This window comes from Pecten maximus, chromosome 4, assembly GCF_902652985.1.
Source record: "Pecten maximus chromosome 4, xPecMax1.1, whole genome shotgun sequence".
NCBI lineage: Eukaryota > Metazoa > Mollusca > Bivalvia > Pectinida > Pectinidae > Pecten > Pecten maximus.
The window spans coordinates 27,569,424-27,583,314 of record NC_047018.1 but is presented as its reverse complement, the minus strand read 5'-3'; the positions used below and the strand labels follow the sequence as shown (position 1 = coordinate 27,583,314).

Genomic DNA, 13,891 nt, shown 5'->3' with positions numbered 1-13,891 from the left:
CAGGAATTCTCCTAAGACTCAGTGTAATTAAGCTTTAATTACATGTTATGATATATACCTCTCATTTAAAGGAATCATTCGTGAATTTAGAAAACGACACATTCAGACAAAGGTTCGATATGTTTACTTTCAAAAGCACTATGTAAAGTCAACGGAGCAATGCCATTTACTGGGACTAGAGTATCGCAGTCTATTATATATACATGGTCTACCGATAAATAACAATGAGCGGGACAACCAAAACTTAACAATGTTACCTATTCACGATAAGAATTATATATTTACTTTCCATGTGCAAATATTCATATATGGCAGTGTTGAAAAAGGTGTTATACATTTGATATTAATGTCTATTGAGTTTTTAAAGAACTCCTAGTATAAATAACACAGAACATGAAATAAAGATAAACCTATCACAGCATTCCGTATATATTTACATTAAATAGTTACAACTAATATCACAAAGAATATTGCTCTCGACATTGAGAATCTGAGAAATGCACGGAACTGAGTGGGGCAGGGACATGCTTTGTTCTACGTGGCTAGAACACGTATATAGTGTGGTTGTGATGTTCAAGTGAGGTGAGGCGAGCATGATTGGGAATTGAACCAGACTAGAGTAGGTATACACCATGTCAGACCTAGCTGTATGGTGCCAACATGTCACTACCTAAGTCTGCAGGAGCCTTATGGTAATGGCGAAGGAGCTGACACCTTACAGACTACCAAAAAATATAGTCTTTCTATTATAGTCACCAGACCAACGGATCATCCACCATCGATCATTTACAGGTAACTGAATTATAATGTGGCAAGTCAAGTTAGCTTTCATTCCGGGAGCAATCTTGTCGATCTTATCTTAGGTAGCTTGCTTATCTTGTATCTTTTCGAAGACATATTTTTCTGAAGACAATTGTTCTATTATTGATAATATGCAAAAAAATACGTTGTTCTTTGCATAGTTGTCATTTTGGTTTTCTGAAGAACATCTTGTACTTGTGATTCAGTCAGTATGTCATTTACTAATGTTGGAGATATTAAGTCAGAAAGTAACTTAGTAATAACCGGGAGATTCAGTTATGAAGTAACTAACTGATACCAGGGAGAATCAGTCACGATGTTACTTACAAATGTAGTAATACCCGGGAGATTCAGTCACAATGTTACTTTTTAAAACCCTGAAGATTCAGTCACGATGTTACGTGGAAATAGCAGGGGGATTTAGTCATGACGTTACTTAGTAATATCCGGGAGATTCAGATACGATGTTACGTAGTAATATCTGGGAGATTCAATCACGATGTTACGTAGTAATATCCGGGAGATTCAGTCACGATGTTACAAAGTAATATCCGGGAGATTCAGTCACGATGTTACGTAGTAATATCCGGGAGATTCAGTCACGATGTTACTTAGTAATATCCGGGAGATCCAGTCACGATGTTACGTAGTAATATCCGGGAGATTCAGTCACGATGTTACTTAGTAATATCCGGGAGATTCAGTCACGATGTTATTTAGTAATATCCGGGAGATTCAGTCACGATGCTACTTAGTAATATCCGGGAGATTTAGTCACGATGTTATTAAGTAATATCCGGGAGATTCAGTCACGATGTTACTTAGTAATATTTGGAAGATTCAGTCACGATGTTACAAAGTAATATCCGGGAGATTCAGTCATGATGTTACTTAGTAATATCCGGGAGATTCAGTCTCGATGTTATTAAGTAATATCCGGAAGATTTAGTCACGATGTTACAAAGTAATACCCGGGAGATTTAGTCACGATGTTACGAAGTAATACCCGGGAGATTTAGTCACGATGTTACAAAGTAATACCCGGGAGATTTAGTCACGATGTTACAAAGTAATATCCGGGAGATTCAGTCACGATGTTACTTAGTAATATCCGGGAGATCCAGTCACGATGTTACTTAGTAATATCCGGGAGATTCAGTCACGATGTTACGTAGTAATATCCGGGAGATTCAGTCACGATGTTACTTAGTAATATCCGGGAGATTCAGTCACGATGTTATTTAGTAATATCCGGGAGATTCAGTCACGATGCTACTTAGTAATATCCGGGAGATTTAGTCACGATGTTATTAAGTAATATCCGGGAGATTCAGTCACGATGTTACTTAGTAATATTTGGGAGATTCAGTCACGATGTTACAAAGTAATATCCGGGAGATTCAGTCATGATGTTACTTAGTAATATCCGGGAGATTCAGTCTCGATGTTATTAAGTAATATCCGGAAGATTTAGTCACGATGTTACAAAGTAATACCCGGGAGATTTAGTCACGATGTTACAAAGTAATACCCGGGAGATTTAGTCACGATGTTACAAAGTAATATCCGGGAGATTCAGTCACGATGTTACAAAGTAATACCCGGGAGATTTAGTCACGATGTTACAAAGTAATATCCGGGAGATTTAGTCATGATGTTACAAAGTAATACCCGGGAAATTTAGTCACGATGTTACAAAGTAATACCCGGGAGATTTAGTCACGATGTTACAAAGTAATATCCGGGAGATTCAGTCACGATGTTACAAAGTAATACCCGGGAGATTTAGCCACGATGTTACAAAGTAATATCCGGGAGATTCAGTCACGATGTTACTTAGTATTACCCGGGAGATTCAGTCACGATGTTACAAAGTAATATCCGGGAGATTCAGTCACGATGTTACAAAGTAATGCCTGGTAGATTCAGTCACGATGTTACAAAGTAATGCCCGGTAGATTCAGTCACGATGTTACAAAGTAATATCCGGGAGATTTAGTCACGATGTTACAAAGTAATACCCGGGAGATTTAGTCACGATGTTACAAAGTAATGCCCGGTAGATTCAGTCACGTTGTTACGAAGTAATTTCCGGGAGATTCAGTCACGATGTTGCAAAGTAATATCCGGGAGATTCAGTCACGATGTTACAAAATAATGCCCGGTAGATTCAGTCACGATGTTACTTAGTAATATCCGGGATATTCAGTCACGATGTTATTTAGTAATACCCGGGAGATTTACTCACAATGTTACTTAGTAATATCCGGTAGATTCAGTCACGATGTTGCAAAGTAATACCCGGGAGATTCAGTCACGATGTTACAAAGTAATATCCGGGAGATTTACTCACAATGTTACAAAGTAATGCCCGGTAGATTTAGTCACGATGTTACAAAGTAATACCCGGTAGATTCAGTCACGATGTTACTTAGTATTACCCGGGAGATTCAGTCACGATGTTATTTAGTAATATCCGGGAGATTCAGTCACGATGCTACTTAGTAATATCCGGGAGATTTAGTCACGATGTCATTAAGTAATATCCGGGAGATTCAGTCACGATGTTACTTAGTAATATTTGGGAGATTCAGTCACGATGTTACAAAGTAATATCCGGGAGATTCAGTCATGATGTTACTTAGTAATATCCGGGAGATTCAGTCTCGATGTTATTAAGTAATATCCGGAAGATTTAGTCACGATGTTACAAAGTAATATCCGGGAGATTTAGTCACGATGTTACAAAGTAATACCCGGGAGATTTAGTCTCGATGTTACAAAGTAATACCCGGGAGATTTAGTCACGATGTTACAAAGTAATATCCGGGAGATTCAGTCACGATGTTACAAAGTAATACCCGGGAGATTTAGTCACGATGTTACAAAGTAATATCCGGGAGATTTAGTCATGATGTTACAAAGTAATACCCGGGAAATTTAGTCACGATGTTACAAAGTAATACCCGGGAGATTTAGTCACGATGTTACAAAGTAATATCCGGGAGATTCAGTCACGATGTTACAAAGTAATACCCGGGAGATTTAGCCACGATGTTACAAAGTAATATCCGGGAGATTCAGTCACGATGTTACTTAGTATTACCCGGGAGATTCAGTCACGATGTTACAAAGTAATATCCGGGAGATTCAGTCACGATGTTACAAAGTAATGCCTGGTAGATTCAGTCACGATGTTACAAAGTAATGCCCGGTAGATTCAGTCACGATGTTACAAAGTAATATCCGGGAGATTTAGTCACGATGTTACAAAGTAATACCCGGGAGATTTAGTCACGATGTTACAAAGTAATGCCCGGTAGATTCAGTCACGTTGTTACGAAGTAATTTCCGGGAGATTCAGTCACGATGTTGCAAAGTAATATCCGGGAGATTCAGTCACGATGTTACAAAATAATGCCCGGTAGATTCAGTCACGATGTTACTTAGTAATATCCGGGATATTCAGTCACGATGTTATTTAGTAATACCCGGGAGATTTACTCACAATGTTACTTAGTAATATCCGGTAGATTCAGTCACGATGTTACTTAGTATTACCCGGTAGATTTAGTCACGATGTTACAAAGTAATATCCGGGAGATTCAATCACGATGTTACAAAGTAATACCCGGGAGATTCAGTCACGATGTTACAAAGTAATATCCGGGAGATTCAGTCACGATGTTGCAAAGTAATACCCGGGAGATTCAGTCACGATGTTACAAAGTAATATCCGGGAGATTTACTCACAATGTTACAAAGTAATGCCCGGTAGATTTAGTCACGATGTTACAAAGTAATACCCGGGAGATTCAGTCACGATGTTACTTAGTATTACCCGGGAGATTCAGTCACGATGTTACTTAGTATTACCCGGGAGATTTAGTCACGATGTTACTTAGTAATATCCGGGAGATTCAGTCATGATGTTACAAAGTAATATCCGGGAGATTCAGTCACGATGTTACAAAGTAATATCCGGGAGATTCAGTCACGATGTTACAAAGTAATATCCGGGAGATTTATTCATTACGTCACTTACTTATACCCTGGAGATTCAGTCATGACGTTCATTAATAATACCCTAGAGATGCATTCCTAATAAGGAATATTCCCAGCACCCAACGATTGTTTCTGTTAACTATTACACATATATATGTATCTTGTATTGTGTTTTGTCCTACATTCAGTCAATAGAAGCATCGCCTTATTAGATAAAACCGGCACAATAAACCTTTTAAAACGACATTGAACAAAAATGCTCTACACATCACTCAGCCATTCTCTCCTGTCAATAACGAAATGCAGTCTCAATGAATCAACGGGTTTGGGGTTTTTACCATACAATACCTAGTTAATGGGGCCATACCATACAATACCTAGTTAATGGGGCTTTACCATACAATACCTAGTTAATGGGGCCTTGCCATACAATACCTAGTTAATGGGGCCTTACCATACAATACCTAGTTAATGGGGCCATACCATACAATACCTAGTTAATGGGGCCTTACCATACAATACCTAGTTAATGGTGGCTTACCATACAATACCTAGTTAATGGGGCCTTACCATACAATACCTAGTTAATGGTGGCTTACCATACAATACCTAGTTAATGGGGCCTTACCATATAATACCTAGTTAATGGTGCCATACCATACAATACCTAGTTAATGGGGCCTTACCATACAATACCTAGTTAATGGGGCCATACCATACAATACCTAGTTAATGGGGCCTTACCATACCATACATAGTTAATGGGGCCATACCATACAATACCTAGTTAATGGTGGCTTACCATACAATACCTAGTTAATGGGGCCTTACCATACAATACCTAGTTAATGGGGCCTTACCATACAATACCTAGTTAATGGGGCCATACCATACAATACCTAGTTAATGGGGCCATACCATACAATACCTAGTTAATGGGGCCATACCATACAATACCTAGTTAATGGGGCCATACCATACAATACCTAGTTAATGGTGGCTTACCATACAATACCTAGTTAATGGGGCCATACCATACAATACCTAGTTAATGGGGCCTTACCATACAATACCTAGTTAATGGGGCCATACCATACAATACCTAGTTGATGGGGCCTTACCATACAATACCTAGTTAATGGTGGCTTACCATACAATACCTAGTTAATGGGGCCATACCATACAATACCTAGTTAATGGGGCCATACCATACAATACCTAGTTAATGGGGCCATACCATACAATACCTAGTTAATGGGGCTTTACCATACAATACCTACTTAATGGGGCCTTACCATACAATACCTAGTTAATGGGGCCTTACCATACAATACCTAGTTAATGGTGGCTTACCATACAATACCTAGTTAATGGTGGCTTACCATACAATACCTAGTTAATGGGGCCATACCATACAATACCTAGTTAATGGGGCCATACCATACAATACCTAGTTAATGGGGCCATACCATACAATACCTAGTTAATGGGGCCATACCATACAATACCTAGTTAATGGGGCCATACCATACAATACATAGTTAATGGTGGCTTACCATACAATACCTAGTTAATGGGGCCTTACCATACAATACCTAGTTAATGGTGGCTTACCATACAATACATAGTTTATGGGGCCTTACCATACAATACCTAGTTAATGGGGCCTTACCATACAATACCTAGTTAATGGGGCCTTACCATACAATACCTAGTTAATGGGGCCATACCATACAATACCTAGTTAATGGGGCCATACCATACAATACCTAGTTAATGGTGGCTTACCATACAATACCTAGTCAATGGGGCCTTACCATACAATACCTAGTTAATGGGGCCTTACCATACAATACCTAGTTGATGGGGCCTTACCATACAATACCTAGTTAATGGTGGCTTACCATATAATACCTAGTTAATAGTTGCTTACCATACAATACCTAGTTAATGGGGCCTTACCATACAATACCTAGTTAATGGTGGCTTACCATACAATACCTAGTTAATGGTGCCTTACCATACAATACCTAGTTAATGGTGCCTTACCATACAATACCTAGTTAATGGTGCCTTACCATACAATACCTAGTTAATGGGGCCTTACCATACTATACCTAGTTAATGGGGCCTTACCATACAATACATAGTTAATGGGGCCATACCATACAATACCTAGTTAATGGGGCCTTACCATACAATACCTAGTTAATGGGGCCTTACCATACAATACCTAGTTAATGGGGCCTTACCATACAATACCTAGTTAATGGGGCCTTACCATACAATACCTAGTTAATGGGGCCTTACCATACAATACCTAGTTAATGGGGCCTTACCATACAATACCTAGTTAATGGTGGCTTACCATACAATACCTAGTTAATGGTGTCTTACCATACAATACCTGGTTAATGGGGCCTGGATAAGGCAATGGTCGTACGTATTGTCCGATCCCATTCACCAGTTACTCGGCATGGTTATCACCATTTCAAATAGACGTCACAATGTTGAGAAATTGGGTTTTTAAAATGTCAAAATAAATTTTGCAACATCGACCGTAATTTAAGCCATGGATTTGAGCCCCAATTAAGGCGGTCTCCGACATTGTGTATTGAACATGTGAAGAAATGACGAACCATTGTTCTATAGCGCTGTTCTCTGGTAGATTGTGATCGCAATCAACGACCGTAACGCCCCCTAACGTCTGCCATTGTCAATACACAACCTACATGTAGAGTTATAGGTTTTCATGAAAGGGTATTATTCTTGAAGACCAAGTCTACCTAACGATACATGGCTGTTTCACGGTACTTTCGTGCTCTGCTTGTATGGTATGTTTGGGTGGGAGGTTTGCATGTAAGTTAAGTAGCAAGGTAGTTTACAAATTGGTAAAGCATTTAGGTTCGTTAGTATTGTGTAACATCTTAAGCGGACACGTGGGCTTTGAAGCTTAAGTTTACTGGTGAGTGATGGTAATATAAAGGGGATAAATGATGTTTTAAAGGAAACCCACAGTTCGGAAATTCCGGTTTCTTGGACACAAGTTGTTACAACTAATAATTACTGCTCCTTCTGTCACGCATGGAGGCCTTGGATTTGTAGGGTCCAGCAGCAAATGCTATATTAGTAAATACGCCCTGTTTACACAGACTCTACACGGACGGAGATGTGCGCCCTGTTGAATAGATGTGTCTATGGTAATCAATATAGCGAACCGACACAAAGCCGAGGGGATATGCTGTGGTGGTGTGATACCAACCTTCCGGTTCTATTTTAAATGCAACATTTCATCATACGGTACCAGTGACATTGTACCCCGTTACGCGAACAGAAAATATTAGGAATGCATTCTGATAAGCTTCACGTTTATCAAACAAAAATTGGTTTTAACAAAGCCGTTAAAGTCCATTATTGATTTGTAGAATGATATGTGATTATAATTAAATCTTCTACACCGACACTTTGATCGCTTTGTCCTACTTAACGATCAGACAGGTATCTTCTCTCTGTGTGTGTTTATATGCATATTATATGTCCTATGGGTACATATAAGCGTTATTTAAGCAATGAATATTTTAGCAAATGGCGTAATGATTGCTGTTGCTGACAAACTTCCTGTCGTCCAGCAGACTATCTCTGTCGCTGTCCCAATGGACTCGTTCCGTTATCCATTATCTGCCAAAACCCGGCCCAATTTAACGAAACCCTGTTGTCCAGCCGACTATCTCTACTCCAGTACAAATTTCCATCTCTGTCCCCCACGCAGCTTGTCCCCCTCCCGGAGTCCAGACGATTATCTCTGCCCCTGATCCAAATTGATCCCGTCCCGGTGTCCAATCGACCATCTCCGTTCCTGATCCAATTTGACCCAGTCACGGTGTCCAATCGACCATATCTGCCCCCGGTCCAATTTGACCCAGTCCCGGTCTCCATTCGACCATGTCTGCCCCCGGTCTAATTTGACCATGTCCTGTGGACCGGCCGACCATCTCTGCCCCGGTCTGATTTTATTCTGTCCTGTTGTCCGGCCGACCATCTCCGTCCCTCCTTGTTCACCGGACCCTTGAGATAAGATCAGTTAAATACGATATCACATTACAACAGGGCAGTCACACAAGGCGATTATGTGAGGTGATTTGAACTGTGTCAAAATATGATCGCTTAAATATCTGTTACTTCATATCGGCGATTGTATTCATAACTGAATGCACACGTTCAATCTGGTGACCTGTGGTATGTTTTATCATCAATGACGACTGTCGTCATAGACTATAGACTCTATATATCGTGTATTGCCAATTAATCGTATTACCATCCTGTAAGCTGTACCTGTGATCAATTTTATGTTTAACAGAGTTTTCTATCTGTTACAGAATGACTACGACTCCGTCGTGTAGAGATCCATCGATGTGCAGGAATAACACACATCATACTACGGGCACATCAGGATACTAAACCGATACAAAAATAGCCATAACGTTCTAAACAAAGGCCTGATCGTTCAAAGCGTTCATAGACATAAATATTTAGATTGGTGTTTTTGAAGATTGGAATCTGTCGAGTGTTGTAGATAGGAGTAATGTTATTGTGTGGAAGCGTTCCTGTGGCCCTTTAAACAACTTTACTACACATGACAGACAACGCCGGATTGCCGGATAACGTCAGCACAATGACTGAGGTTTCGGGATTAAGAAGCCCTTCGAAATCTCGGCCTCTCGGAGAAGTCAAAGACAATATCATTTACTTTGACGAAGACAACCAGATACAACGGCCTACGAACTCGTCCCGGGAGGGACGCCGTCGGCGCGCCGAAAGGTACAGCATTCGGCGGATGAAGGAAATGCGCGAGAGTCTTCGTCAGGCAGCTTTGATCAACATTGTGGCAGCAGTCAACGAGGGGTGTGACGAAATCACTACGCCAAGGAAATCTCAATCATCTGTAGACCCGTTCACGAACACAATGGCCGTTCTGTCGAACCTTGTGTTAAATAAGGACAGAACTATATCTATTCCTAAGCAACAAGTGTTCAAGGAGGCTCCACAAAAATTCTCCATCAAGAAACCACTCTTTTATAAAAATTCTGCGGACGAACCTTCTCAAGAAGATGATGATGATGATGAGGTGGAGCAAAGGAAGAGGAACATTTCCTTGTCCCGGACACGTAGTTCTTTGGGAGATACCCCGCCAACAACTGCCAAGGCAGAGAACATCTCTATATCCGTACCCCTTCAACAGATCAACGAGGAGAGTAAGGAGGAGGCCCCGGACAAGGAATGGATAGATAGTCCGGCCAAGGTGAGAATAGCGAGGTCATGGACTCCACGACGGCGCTTTGTGTCGCTCAACAAACGTAACGACACGCGGATCACTACAAGTATTGCAAAGTGTGATGCTGTAGATATTTACGAGTCTACCGATACATTAAATGGGAACTACGTCACAAATAGTGTACCTCCTCAACACCGTCCTAACTCGTCTAGTGACCTCAATATATACCGTGCTAAATCGCTTCCGTCAATATTTCCAGTGAAAAGACGAAAATCGTGCGCGTTGCAGGATTCTCCTCAGATACTGACAAACAATGAAAAGGTGAAGGTCACCGCTCCGTTCAAACCACCGGTACAAAAGACTGTAAGGGAAAACAATATAGCAGCTGACAACCCTATATTGTCTAAGAATATACAAAAATTGTCACTCGGGTCAACTGTTAGTGGTAGTAGTAGAAAGCCGGACAGTAAACCGAGCAGTGGAGGGTTCACGTTTCCAGAGGAACAGACGGAAAATCTACCTTGTCTTCAACAAGTAGACCCAACAATGTCACTGGAGTGTCGGTCTCTTACAATGACGTCACAGATGATGGGCGGAAGTACAAAAAATAGGAGGATAAGTACAAACACACCAGCTTTTAGGATACCAGAACACGTGCTTACAAACGAACGTGACATGATGCGAGAAATAGACAATCAGTTCGAGGAATTACAAAAACGGATATCTAGGAAGATTCTAAATTGGAGCGACAGAAAAACTGGACCGCCCTCCGCGAACCAACAAGATATAGTTGTGTCGGGGTACAATGTGCTCGGTAAGGACACTGGTATAAAGTCTAGTCTGAGTAGTGCCCAGAGCCGGGGAACTAATAACTCCATGAGGGGACTCAAACGGGTCAAGTTCGTGGACGAAGAAACAAGCGGGTACGACGATGGCCGGAGCGCGATCAGTAGCTCGGTATTCTGGGACGATAATGAGAGAGCTGCTATTAGAGCACAGGGCGTGGCTAATAAGATGCACGAGCCAGTCCGCCCAATAAAACCCATGTCGACGAACGAACTTATACGTTTGAAGAAACGACTAATGCCGGGTCATTACAACACGGCAAACAAACATGCCAAGTACAACATTCTGGACAATAATAGCATTCGCATTTCGGGCATGCGCTCTCGTCAAAGCACTTCGACTGCTACCAGTTTTACCTCTTCTCAATCCGACCGGCGCTCGCTAGTGTCCGAAACGGACCTGGCTAGTTTTGACGGATTCGTGGAGTTCAGTGGCCGGGAGCCCGATGCTACAAACCGGAACAGTTCCAAAGTCCCAAAAAGTTTCGGTATGTCCTCATTTTATCCAGACTCCCAAAGTCTGTACGTAGGTAGAGGAGAATATGGCATGGACGAGACGACAGACACAGAAGACGATGATGGCGATGATGATGACGACGATGACATAGAAAATATACGGTTGGGAGACGAGAGCTTTCGTGTTTTAAAAGCTATTGATTTAGGGACTCTATCTGGCTATCAAAATAGACGTTTTAAAAAACCAAGCATTAAAGAAACAGCTACAACTCAGCACTATGTGAAAATCAAAATGAAATGAATTAAGACATTTTGGAAAGAATATGAATACAAAATAAATCATGTTCTCAATGTATCAACTGACAGCTCGGTAATGAAAACGGACATTATTCTAGACAGGATATTACATCATGTGGTGATGTAGCCGGATGTGACGTACGGATTTATATCAATCAGACTTATTGGGACGAATTCATTGGGAATGTTATAAGTATATGTGTGTCTAAATGCAATTTCGTGTTCTGTCGATATGGACATTTATGACAAGTAACACACCTAGGTAAAAAGACAGGATATTAATCGCGCAGACGGTCTTCCTTTTTCTATGTCTGCGGATTCACTTCCGTTGTGATAAAACCCGACCACATACGAATGGAGGTAAATGTAATTCCATGTAAATTGCCTGGAGATGTGTTTGATATGCGCTGTACGACAAGTGGAGGCCAGATAAACCTTGTATTGACGTAATAATCAGCATAAAATCTGGAAAGAGAACTTTTATTGTCCAACGGGCATTGATCCGGACAGATATCATCGACTGTCAGTTCTGCTCCATAGATCGATCGGCATTCTCATTCCGATATTTGTATTTCATTTCGAGTCTTACAGAGCGTCACTGTAAAATCTTCATCAATATTTCTAGATTAGCAGTGTCTTCACGTTGCTTGTTTATTCCGACAGATGAAGTCATTTTCGGAAGACAGTGAAAAAAATTATTATAAAAATTGGATAAAGGAAATTGGACATAAATATATTTATGTTTATTTAAGGATACTTATTGACTGGTGTACTGTATAACTACATGTAATAGGATGTTTGTAGGTACAGTGTAATCACCAAGTCCTTTTGTCAGTGCCGAGAACGAGAGGATCGGCGATTTACACAAGTGTTTAAGCATATTTCAACTATACATGTATTGAAAAGACATCTCATTAAAATTAAATTGACAATCGATTAAAATCTTACTAAAAGTCTGTTTGGTTTATGAGACACTGTTTACAATGTACTTCATAAAGTAAAACGAATTTTCAATGCATTGGTATGTTTATGTTTCAATTATTAGCTTCATATTTGGATAGCAGAACCTTTTCAGTATGCATAATTAATTTGAATCAACTGTAAAACTGCCAACATATAGGTACAATTAGTGATCTGGAGTATCGGAACAGTGTACCGGTGTAAACAGTAAGTAATCTGGAGTGTTGTAGCAGTGTACCGGTGTAAACAGTAAATAATCTGGAGTGTTGGAGCAGTGTACCGGTGTATACAGTTTGATACAACAACCGGTTATAATAAGTACTGTAAAAAGCGTACTTCCGGTACTGTAAGTGGTATACCAATAGTGCATAACTAGTACTGTAAAAGGTGTACTTCCGGTACCGTTATCGGTATACCAATAGTGTATACCTAGTACTGTAAAATGTGTACTTCCGGTATTGTTAGTGGTATACCAATTGTATATACCTAGTTTTGTTAATGTGTACTTCCGGTTCTGTTAGTGGTATACTAATTGTGTATGACTAGTGCTGCAAAAAATGCGTACTCCCGGTATTATAAGTTGTATACCAATAGTGTATAACCATTACTGTAAAAGGCGTAGTTCCGGTAGTGTTAATGATATACCAAAAGTGTATAGCTAGTGCTATAAAAGCCTAGGTGTACTTCCGGTTCTGTTAGTGGTATACCAATAGTGTATAACTAGTGCTGTAAAAGGCATGCTTCCGGTTCTGTTAGTGGTATACCAATAGTGTAATACTAGTGCTGTAAAAGGTGTACTTCCGGTACTGTTAGTGGTATACCAATAGTGTATAACTAGTGCTGTAAAAGGCATGCTTCCGGTTCTGTTAGTGGTATACCAATAGTGTATAACTAGTGCTGTAAAAGGTGTTCTTCTGGTTCTGTTAGTGGTATACCAATAGTGTATAACTAGTGCTGTAAAAAATGCGTACTTCCGGTATTATAAGTTGTATACCAATAGTGTATAACCATTACTGTAAAAGGCGTAGTCCCGGTAGTGTTAATGATATACCAAAAGTTTATAGCTAGTGCTATAAAAGGTGTACTTCCGGTTCTGTTAGTGGTATACCAATAGTGTATAACTAGTCCTGTAAAAGGTGTACTTCCGGTTCTGTTAGTGGTAAATTAATAGTGTATAACTAGTGCTGTAAAAGGCATGCTTCCGGTTCTGTTAGTGGTATACCAATAGTGTATAACTAGTGCTGCAAAAGGCATG

At 40.2% G+C, this 13,891-nt stretch overlaps 1 protein-coding gene across 1 annotated transcript; it reads left to right on the top strand.

Annotated features, from left to right (window-relative positions):
• The first annotated feature begins 9,185 nt into the window (after positions 1 to 9,185).
• On the top strand, positions 9,186 to 12,674 carry LOC117325688. The gene has a single exon (XM_033882106.1). The coding sequence runs from the start codon at positions 9,440 to 9,442 to the stop codon at positions 11,678 to 11,680; it is 2,241 nt and encodes a 746-aa protein (XP_033737997.1). The 5' UTR covers positions 9,186 to 9,439; the 3' UTR covers positions 11,681 to 12,674.
• The last annotated feature ends 1,217 nt before the right edge of the window (positions 12,675 to 13,891 follow it).

Bases quoted from the DNA above. Each gene is read 5' to 3' on its own strand.
- LOC117325688 (XM_033882106.1), top strand. From the start codon at position 9,440: ATGACAGACAACGCCGGATTGCCGGATAACGTCAGCACAATGACTGAG.